Raw genomic sequence first — 11,840 nt, forward strand, 5'->3', positions numbered from 1 at the left:
TTTCCACATGTTATATTTGGGGGGTAAAACTTTATTGATTTTAAAAGTAAAGAGTTTTACAACCTAGTTGCATCACATTCCAAGTTCATATGTAATACTTTTCTGCCAGGTGGCCTTTATTTAACTTGATTAAGCGGTGGCAGATCGTTGGATGTTGAACAGGAGGGCCTTTGTTTGACCTTGGCCTCAAGCTCATGGGGGTGACTGGATGGATTTTTTAAAACTTTGTAACCGTTAGCTTTTTCGCCTTTGAGAAGTGATTATGTGTAGGCCCCCCAAAACTGGATTTGGACTAGTCCGCTGTGGACCTCTGATGATTATCCTCAATGTTTTATATGAAGAAGTGTAGACATCCTGATACAGTTGGGCCTGTTGACAGGGCACTAAATAAAAGTGGCCCCACTTAGCAAATCAGATAGCTAAACAAGTGGCCACACTTGCAAATCGGTGCAGTTCTGAAACAGGAAAGACATGCTGTATGCGTTTTTCATGTTATGGGAGACTGCATGCATTTGTGCTTGCTGCAGGCAATGTCTGTTGTAGCATCTGTAAAATCAGCAGTAAAACCCGGTCTACCTGACCATAGCCCAGGCCAACAAACACCCCGAAAAACTAAAACCTTGCCCTGTGGCTCAGTCCGACCTTGCCTGCTTCTTTCGGAAAAAAAAGATTTGACATTGCTTTTTTGCCCTGTCCATTTACTCTGGCTAGTCAGTGCACATACTATGTGCATTGTGCTGCAGAAGCAACCACTCTCTTATCCCTGCCACCCCGTTTCCAGTGAGGTACATAAATCTGCCTCACCTCGGGGCAGCCACAAGCAGGAGAGAGATGACATACACATTTTAGCTTTGTTGTCTATGTAAAGAATGGATTTATTTTCCTCTGGCCCTGCTACAATTTCTGGGTCACTGGGTGCCTTTTGTCGAGATCAGACTTGACCTTGCAAGGGTTGATATTGTAATACCCTGAATAGTACAGCTGGGTGGCCATCGAGGCTACCTGTTTGCTATGGTTACATTAACTTCTCGGGTTATTAAATGTCTTCCGAGGTGGAGACATGGCACAGCCGGGACTGATTTTATGTTTTTTTTGTACACAATTATAGAAACCACCTTTGCTGAGTTTGCGTTTATTCATATCTATTCTGTGATTTTGCCTTTAGCCATTGAATGTGTTTGCAGTGCTTTGCTTTTAGTCCGTTTTTATAGTGAACACCCTAAACAATATTTCAAAACACGAATATGCTTAGCACGTTTAGATTTTGATTGGTCTGTTTTGTGGGCTTTTGGAAGAAAGTCCTTCATGTTGTTGAACTTGGGATATTAAATACTCTTTTCACTGATCTGTTTTCCTATTTTTGAACTACAGAAGAAGAAATATAGTAAGGGCTCAGCGGTCTGATCAGAGCTAAAATGAATTGTTTTCCTTACATTGTTCTGCCAGAGCCAGTTTAACAGATTGAGAGAGAAGAGTGCCTCTCCCTCTCCTGTATACTTTAAGAGCAGTGTTTATGCAGTGATGGGTTAGCTGAAATATTATATTCTTGCTTTAAATCTTTATGCTAATTCACCTTGTCCATGGTAATTTTCAACAATTGCCACCTCTTTCCAGATGAATAATTAGGGTGTGGTAGAAATGATTAAACTTCATGAAGAGTTTGAATTTGCAAATGCACCAACGTAAAATATGTGACCATATACCAGTTCACACTGTGCAGTTCTACCTAGATCCCATTGTATCTTGTATCTCTGACTTTTTACAAAACAGCAACACTCTTTGATGGTCCAGTAACCAGGTTAATCACATTTGAGGACGCTCCATTCGTTAAATTCATGTGCTGAGTTCTCAAGTTGCTTTTTATCTTGCAGTACCTCGACAGGATAGGACAGCTATTTTTCGGAGTACCGCCTAAGCAGACGTCGTCCTACGGAGGTTTATTAGGTAACTAAAACGTGATTCTTATTCACCTTGTTGCAATTACAAAGGAACCCTTCAAAGTTGCATCCCCTAATTAATGTTGGACCTTCATGGGGGCTCTGGTTTCTCACGATGGGAATCTACAACTCCTGAGTAAGTTGTGAATTATTAAATGCTGTGGAATTGCAGAACAAAATCTTATAGACTTTTCTGTCCTTTTTTGTTTCAAGTCTATTAAATATGTATATTGCTCTTTATTTAAAGGTTGATAGTTGAATGAACTGAGCGTCACAGGTTGTGCGCAACACTTTATTAATAATGTCATATGTAAAGCATGTAGTTACATCACCTGAAGGGTTGTTCTGTCTTCTTTCCCCTGTAAGACTAATAACAGTAGATATAATGTATTGTTCGAGGCGTGTGTGGCTGTAGATATACATACTATGCATACTTTCGCCATCTAGTGTTAGGTCCGGATGTGATGAAGTTGTTTTCCTTCTAAGAAGATTTTTGTCACAAGACAGTGACTCTTCCTTTTGGTGATAATGCACATGGGCATTGAGTCCATTGCTAGATTGTTTTCTTTCCACTGTCTGGTCCGGACTTGGTTTGTGGCGCTCCATTTCAAGATGTTTCCGGTTCCTTTCGGTTCGCTGTTCATTTCCACTCTCGTCTATATTGTTCTGGTTGCATTTTCCATCATTGCGTCTTCAAAATCAGAGCACTTTCACCCGTTGATTCAACGTGCTCCCATTGCGGCATTTGGACCTTGCCCGTTTGGCCCGAATCTTCATTTCAACCAGCTTCGACAGAGTATGCCCTGCTCATGGAACAAATTCCATTTTGCTTCTGCCCCAACTGCCAAATGAAGTACCCAAGAACCGACCTCCATTAGGTTTGCAACTTGTGTCTGTCTCCGGACCATCAGAAAGCGAATTGTGAAGTGTGAATCCTTTAGATTGAAAGAGACATTACGTGACCGTCTGGTGTGTTGCAGCGAGATGCATGTGCAGAGAGGTCCAAGAGACACCAAACATCTTCGGTCAAGATGTCGAACAGGAATAGCTTCATGAGGCCTCTCCAGCTGAGGAAGAGGCCTTTTCCATACATGACTCCTGATTGTGCTCAGTTTCCGACCTAGACACTGGTCTCCATTTGCATAATCTTCCTTCGGGCCAGCGTACAGTGAGTACCCCTGTTTGACCTCCCAAAAAATATTCGGTTTCGATTGACTTTGCGGCTACCAGGCCACCACTACCAGCAGGTCACAGTAGGCACTGACCATCTGCTACTGACACCCCTATTGGCTGTGATTACGTCAGATCTGAACAAGAAAACCACTTCGGTACCAAAACCTTTGACTTTTACATTTAAGTTGCCTCTAGTTGGCCCCAAATCATGCTGGAGCAGCTCGATCCAAAGCAGAAAAGGTACATTCACATTCTCACACTCCCCATATATTAGCTGAGCCTGTGCACTCCCAAGTCACCTAAGCACCAGTTTTCCTTTGTGGAGGCCCTAGGCCTAGGTGTACCAGTGCCTACTAAAAAGAAGAAAGACATTGCCACCAGCCCTTTGCATCATGCTCCTCTTCCTTCTTCTCCTCCAACTCATCCATCTCCTGCACCCTCTTCACTGCCACCACCTTCACCACGCCATTCATAGTGAACCAGAAGACTTCACACCAGATCGGACTCCAGTCTCCCACAGTTGACGGGGGGAAGAATTGATTCATATCCACAGCCCACTGATCCTTGGGATAATTATTTTGTTGATTAATACCACCACCCCCTCCTTCCACAGACCACCCCCTCCCATCCGGTGATGCTGACCTAGATCTCTACCCAGCCAGACCATAACCCTGATGATGCTAAATCTTTTCAGTACCTCATCACTAGGGCAGCAGCACATCACCAGGTACCCCTGCACAAAGAGCACAAAGGATGATTTCCTTTTTGAAACTTTGTTCAATATGCATAGAGCATGTCAATACCTGCTATGCTTAAAGTTATGCTTAAACACGCTGATGACATTTTCAAAGACCCAGTGCGTGCATTTATAATTATTCCCAGGATCAATGAAGAAATATAAGCCTGCACCCTCAGACCCTATTTACATCAAAGGTCAGTTCTCCCCAGACTCGTTAGTTGTATCTAAGGCCTGTAAAAGAGCTAATTCTTGATCTTCAGCAGATGCTCCTCCACGTGGTAAGGAATCCCAACTTATTGATGCTTTAGGGAAGCGGGTGCCAGCACAACCATCCAGTCATTTGCGGATCACTAAAACTTGAGCCTTTTTAGCAAGATATTCCGAGGCACATTGGGATGAAATGGAAAAAAACTCCAACATTTCCCTGAGGAGTATAAAAAAATGGGACATGAGATTGTAAATGAGGGAAGGTTAATCTCTAATAATTCCTTTAAATGTGCCCTAGACTCGACAGATGCAGCAGCCAGAGAAGTCAACACAAGTGTATTATTGCGTCTACATGCTTGGCTACCTATTTGTGGCTGCAAGCCAGAGGTGCAATAAACGCTATTAAATCTGCCTTTTGATAAAGAGCATCTTACAGGGGCACATATAGAGGAAATAATTCAAAAGATAGAGGTAGGGGTGCCTCAACATGCTCCGCTCCCTCCACCTCCAAGAAGTGAGACTCTGTGTATTTCCTCCAACCACTTAACACCTGTTGGGGGACGACTTCAACATTTCTTCCCCGCCTGGAAAGCCATAACATCCGATCAATGGGTGTTGGACATTATCCAACATGGTTATTGTCTGGAGCTCATAACTACACCTCCAAACATTCCACCTCCCAGTCTCTCTATAGAACATCAAATCCTGCTCAAATAGGAAGTGGAGGCTCTTTTCCTCAACGGAGCCATGAAGCCCGTCCTTCTTTAACATCAAGGTGCAGGAGTGTGCCTAACTTAGATCTCGGGCCCTTAAATCATTACATGCTATCAGAACACTTCCATATTGTCATTCTTCAAGAATTGATCCCACTGCTTCAGCGAGGCGACTTTGTCAGCACTAGACTTAAAGGATTCTTACTGGCACATTCCAATCCACCCAGCTCATCGCAAATACTTCAGATTTGTTCTAGTTGTAAAGCACCATCAGTTCAAAGTTCTTCCATTCTGAGTCACTACTGCACCCTGGGTGTTAACCAAATGTCTAGCAGTAGTAGAAGCCCATCTACACGGACAGAATATTCATGTCTTTCCATATCTAAATGACTGGCTCATCAAAGCTAATACACATCTCCTGTGTCAACAACACACACACACCATCCATCAACTGGGGTTTACTATCAACGTACAGAAATCACACCTTTAACCTTTCATAGATTCAGCCCTATTTAGTTGCCATGCTGAACACACAGTTGGGTTTAGTATACCCAGATGTGGCCAGGATTCAAAATCTCCAAACACTCCTATAGCAGTTTCAACCTAGCACAACAGTCAAAACAGTTATGAGACTTTTAGGCATGATGGCATCCTGCATCGCAATAGTACCAAATGCTCGAATGCATGTGCGACCGCGGCATGAATGTCTGGCACATCAGTGGTCTTAGTCACAGTGCCAGCTACAAGATTTAGTGTTTGTGGATGCCGCACTCATTGATCTCTGCAGTGGTGGAACACACAACCTATCAAAGGGGCGGCCATTTCTCAACCCTGTTCCCAAGATCATTCTCACAGCGGACGCGTCCTTTACAGGATGGGGTGCTTACCTTCAGAATCTCACAGTTCAGGGTCTCTGGGATACCAGTCACCAGGATCCCCACATAAACTACCTCAAGCTTCAAGTTGTTCACCTAGCATTAAAAACATTTCTAACTCACCTGACAGGCAAGGTTGTTTTGGTCTGGACGGACATGACAACCATGTACGATTTACAAAAAAATGGGTAGACATACACTACACAGATATCATGCCTATCTCAGATGATTTGGTGTTGGGCAATATGTCCCAGCTTCCATCTGCTGGCGGAACACCTCCCTGGGATGGACAACCACTTTTCCGACCTCCTTAGCAGGATGTGACAACAAGTCCACGAATGGGAACTCCACCTGCAAGCCTTTCTCCTATACTTTCACAAGTGGGTGTTTCCACAGATAGACCTGTTCGCAACTGCAGACAACGCAAATGCCCAAACTTCGCCTTCAGGTTCCCACACCTACTGTCCAAAGGCTATGCTCTATGGATTAACTGGTCAGGGATATTTGCCTATATTTTTCCATCCCTCCCTCCATTTGTAGTTCAGATGCTCAGGCAAACGTCTTTCACCCTCATTCTAGTAGCGGTCACTTGGGCTCGCCAACCATGGTTCACTACACTGCTCAAACTCTCTGTAGTTCTCCCACCAGAAGCTTCCCCTCAACACGGACCTTCTCACTCAGAGCCATGGAGAAATCAGACACCCAAATCCAAAGTATCTCAACTGTGCGATTTGGCTCCGGAGGTCAATGAATTTGGATACCTTCATCTACTTCGTGAACATATGAGGATTCTTAAAGAAGCATGTAGACCAACAACTAGAGCATGCTACGCAACTAAGTGGAAAAGATTTGTTTTCTGCTGTCATGGTATACAAATTAATCCATTTGATGTAAATGTGGAGAACATTGTCTGCTACTTTCTTCAGTTTCAGACCTCTGGCCTTGCTTACTCTTCCATACGTCTACATTTAGCCACAGTTACTGCCTATCTACAAAGCAGGCAACATTTATCCTTGTTAAAGGAACCATTAATTAAGGCATCCATGGAATGCCTTAAAAGATGAATTCCACCTTTAGTTCCACCTGCACCAGCATGGAATATCAACATAGTACTTATCGAACTTATGGGCCCAATATTTGAACCACTGCACAACTGTTCCCTACAGTTCTTGTCCTGGAAATCTGCTTTTGTAGTGGCCATTACCTCACTTAGGCTTGCCAGTGAGCTGCAGGCATTAATCTTGAAGAACCTTTCTTCCAGCTGTACAGAGATGGAGTGGTCCTTAGAAGCAACCCAAAAGTGGTTTAATCTTTCAACGTCAATCAGTCAGTAGATTTAGCAGTTTTCCTTCTGCAAACGGATTCAGTTGCAGAAAGGGCTCTTCATACCCTAGATGTCAAAAGAGCTCTAATGTATTCTATTGGAAGAACTAAAGAGTTTCTTAAAACTAAACAACTTTGTTGCTTTTTTGCACCCTCAAACAGGAAACCTCATATCTAAGACAGACATTTCTAGATGGATAATTAAAATTAGACCTGTTATGCCAAAGCTAAAATTACATTGCCTACATCCCCTAGGGAACACCAGCTCGTAAAATAGGGGCTTCCATGGCTTTCCTGGGTAATATCCCAAAAGCTGATATTTGTAAAGCAAGCTACATGGTCTACACCACACTTTCACCAAACATTATTGTGTCGATGTTTTAGCACCAACAAGCAATGTAGGGCAGGCAGTGCTTTGTACTGTTTCAAAAACCTGCAACACTCACAGGCTAGCCACTGCTTATGGCGAGGGACTGCTGTACAGCCTGTGCTGATCATGTGTATCTACAGCCATAGGTGCCTCAAACTGAATGTTACTTATTTACATGCACCCACCCTCCTCCCCTGACACCTGTGGTCGTTGCAGTTACTTTACACTATTTCATTTGCATGGACATCTATCTCTTTACTGATCTAACAATGGAGTTGATGCCCTTTCACAATATCACCAAGAGGAGGAGTTACTTTGTCTTGTGACTCGAAAGACTTCTTCAAAGAAAAACAACTTGCACACATTCAGACCCAACACTCGATGGCAGAAGTATGCTGAGCATGTGAATCTACAGTACAACATGCCACAAACAGATGCTTACAGAGTTAAGTATTCCTTCCCAGGTTTGACTCTGTGTTTGAGTATCTGCACTGCAACAAGGGATTGTATTTTGTTTCACATTTAGTATTCAGTGAGTGCACTGTTTAACAAGCATTGGCAAATCAGTTGGTCTGGTGTTTGTTAGCCTTTTGGCTTTGTCAATTCATGTGTTGCCATGGATGTTATAAAACTTTTCTAGAAGCTACCAGGCTCTCGCCAATATTAACGAAAACAAAATTGAAAAAAAGCAAATATTTTGTTCTCAGAAAGCACCCATTGCCCCAGCGCTCCCAGGCTTGAAAGGAACAACTTTTTGTGGGTATGTGTTTCTTTCGAAAGAGCAGAATGTAATCTCTCACAGTAAAGTTAGCCAATGATTGAAGTGGGCTGTCCCATTGCTTCATGCTGTGTGCTATAGTGGGTAGGGACAAAATGTGAATGATATACCAGAGTAGTGGATGAGGAGAGCTGGCTGAAAGCCCCTATAGCTAAGTATATTGCACATATAATTTTGGTGAAAACAAAAGGTCTTGGCCAACTCCGGAACTGAAAAATGAAGTTTCATTTAAAAAAAAATCTTTTTTTTTTTAAACACATGATCAGATGACATTTGTATGCATTTTGGTTATTTTCATGAGCGGTGTTTCAGGGTTTTGAATATATAATATTTGTTATGTAGCGTTTTTTGTTGATCTTGCGACCAGTAGCGGCTGCCACCAAGTATCACGGTAGTGACCGGGGGGGGGGGGGGGAGGATGGGAAAATAAAAATGACTTGCCTTGCTCCCGGACGGTGGCTTTGTCTTGTGCCGTCCTCTTCTGTTCCTGCTTGAAGCAGGAAGAATAAACAGGTTCCCCCAGCCAATACAGATGACAGTCCGCTGTACGGCTCTAGGCGCTGCTTGGGTGAGGGCAGTTCTCTGCAGACTGCTGTTCCGATGACAGGTTGAGGCCGGTGATTGACTTGGAGGCAGTTCCAAAAGCAAAATGTGATTTCATTTTAGCGGTCTCCTGCCTGAAATTGCCTCTAGTTCAATAGAATTCAATGGGGAAAATGCGTTCACCCGATTTTGTGTTTCTAAATCTCCACTTTCCTTTATTTCAATGGTGGCAAAAACGCTCATACCTCTTTATGCTGCCACCTTACACTTCTGTCTCTGTATCTCACGCTTACAAATTATTTTTCATCCTTCCTTTCTCCCTTGTCATTGTATTCCAGCCGTTATGGCTGTGCCATCCTGCTGAGCATCACTGTCAGGGAGGAGTGTTTATAGGTATTTAACCATGCAACAGTTGGTGTTGATGCACAAAGGATATTCTTCTGCATAACTAATTACTTATAACGTCCCAAAAGCGAGACCTATTGGCTATGCCAATGCTTTTTACAAAAAGATCTCCGCCAAATAGCCTTCCCGGGAACCCGTGGGGGATAGCAGCGCCGAACCCATTAGGAACAAAACACCCAATGATGGATTATGCTACCTTCACAAAATAGATGAGATCCCCTATATGAGAGATCCATCCTGGGACCTACTTATTTTCCATATTCTAACCATTTTTTGCTCACCCTTCCTGCATTCAGTCTGCAGCCCAATGAGCCGTAATCCCCTTTAGGAACTGCTATCCTCAAGTGTTTTACATCCATTATTAATCAACACTTCCTGGAACATTATGGCGTTGTTCTCCTACACCTGCAACATGTGCAGCCTTTAAGCTTAACGTGGTGGAGTTAGGATCCCTGGTATTAAGATATGATTGCCCTCTGAGACCTATCAAAATTCTAAATTAATCTGTAAATTTAATATAAAATTCCTCAATGTTTGCAGTCTCTCTCCCATTCTTACACTTTATAATAAGGTAGGGAAAAGGATTGCAGTAGGCAGATGCAGAAATACATTTTACAAGCACGAGTGATGCCCTGATGTAGCAATTGATATTTACATTGCTGTGTCAATGCAGAGCCAAAACTAACACCAACTATTAAATTGCCCATTATTATTATCTTTAGTTATGCATACACAATACAATAGCTTGAAAGACCTGAAGGTAAAGCAAGCAAAAAGAAAGATTGTTTTTCTCTGCTCTTATATTATTCGTTTTTGAAATTGAAAGCTATGCATAGGCTTTGTTTTTGTTCTGGGAGGCATGGTGTTCTAAGATTGTGGATTTTAACACAACTATTTTGTCTTGTAGGAAACCTATTGAATAGCTTGATGGGAGCTGGAGATGAAGAAGACGTTGAAGATGGCCCAGATGACAGTAGTCCCATTGAACTGGATTGAGAGACATGCTGTTTTCTTCCAAGGAGCTGCATGAATTAGAGATAAATGATAACTCAAAAGACCAATTCAGGATTCTAGTCTGGCAAGTTCTTTCTATGCAGCTGCCAAGACTCGATACATTCTGTTAAGCAATGGCTACAGAAGTTGGATCTCTAATATTTATACCAGAATTGTAGGCAGAAGAACTGATCGCAGCGCAGTTGGCAAACCCTTAAAAAGGAGAATGGTGATTTTTTTTTTTTTTATATATTCCGAATTAGTCTTGGGTTCAAGTGCAGTATTTCTTTTTAAGAGATGATGCACAACTTAGCCATAACACTTGACTTTCACCTTTATTTTAAGATATTTGACCACAGCTGGTCCACAAAAACGAATAATTTGTGCTCTATCACAGTGGGATGTGTTGAAAGCTTGGGTAAGTTATTTTCTGTCATCACTGTGCCAAATGGGTTCCAAACCAGCCAACACAGACATAACTGAGCACGTAGACTAGCACAAGCCAGGAATGTTGGAATACCAATCATTGCCCATTCTGTTGCTGCCACTGCTCAGAATAGCAAGGTTCAAGGAGCGTTTGGGAAAGTTATGTCGGCTGGAATTCCTCCGTTCTTTCGGATAGATTTTTACCTGTTTGTCACCTGCTTTTTCATCTAAACTTCCATATAAAATGGCACATGTTGAATGTAGATAAAGGCTCCGATTGTAATTATTGCTCATAATTAAACAAGCCACAATTAAATACATAACCCTGCGAAAGTGTATGTCGTCAAACCAGCTCTATACAAACACTTAATCCTATTCTTTGTTTCACCCACACACTTAATGTACAATAAATCACTTTTTAAGTTTTTGAGTGTTGGAGTGCAAGGAACAAGGTTTTTACTAGAAGAAGCAGGATTTTTTTTCAAGCTAAATTGCACATACATTGATATTAGTAAAATAGTAAAAGGGATACTCCGAAAATGTGGGTTCACAAATATTACAATATTTATTTTTCAGTCTTATTTCCTTTAACATTTTATGGATACTAAAATAAATGGCAAAATAGTAAAGGAAATACATTTCAAGAGGCATGAGTTAGGTCAAATAAGCCTGCACCTGAACATTTTACAGATCACTTGTTTCCAGTATGATTTCAAGAATGGAAGTATCAAACCTATGTTATTTTTTTTCTAGGAAAAAAGTATCAAACGCAAATATCATGCATTCTAAAACATTTTATTTTGTGTAAAAATAAATGACTTGAAAGACCGTTTGTGTTTGTTGTAGGGTTCAAATAAATTCTTTGTACTGGGATTGTCCGCACTGGATTTTTGAAAATGTTGTCTTAATGCTAATGAGACTAACTTATTTTTTTTTTATACAGGTTAGACATGCATCGCTTTTGACATAGCCCTCACTACGTTTCCCATCCAAAGCTACCACCATCCACACATTTCTTGTGCAAGTACACAAAGTACCTGTTACAGAAAAACTCTACACTTTTGAATTTCCCAGGCATCAGACTGGATCCGGAAACTTTTGCGTGAGCAGTAACCCTGCGTGCCTTCGGGTGGCTTTCTTGGGCTCAGCGTGACGTCGCCAGCGTAGTTGGCGTCGGTTGTGATGCCGCGGTCACCAATCTAGGCGCCACCCAGGCGAGCAGACATAAGTTTTTTTTTACGCCAGTTAAGCACTGATCCGGAGAATAACTACCCCTCTGTCTCTTTTTGTTTGCTTTTTTCTGCATTGTGTCAAGAGATTGTTCTTATGTTTTGAGGATGACATCTAGATGGGTTGGT

The 11,840-nt window shown here is 42.0% G+C and overlaps 1 protein-coding gene across 1 annotated transcript in view; it reads left to right on the forward strand.

Annotated features, from left to right (window-relative positions):
• The window catches only part of GET4 (guided entry of tail-anchored proteins factor 4), a 102,122-nt gene extending 90,767 nt beyond the window's left edge, over positions 1-11,355 (forward strand). The window contains exons 8-9 of the mRNA XM_086940563.1: positions 1,872-1,944; positions 9,971-11,355. Of these exons, the coding sequence (XP_086796689.1) occupies positions 1,872-1,944; positions 9,971-10,059 (162 nt within the window). The 3' untranslated portion in view covers positions 10,060-11,355. The remainder of the gene's footprint in view (positions 1-1,871; positions 1,945-9,970) is intronic.
• Positions 11,356-11,840: the final 485 nt, after the last annotated feature.

This window comes from Lissotriton vulgaris, chromosome 10 (assembly GCF_964263255.1).
Source record: "Lissotriton vulgaris chromosome 10, aLisVul1.2, whole genome shotgun sequence".
NCBI classification, from domain to species: domain Eukaryota; kingdom Metazoa; phylum Chordata; class Amphibia; order Caudata; family Salamandridae; genus Lissotriton; species Lissotriton vulgaris.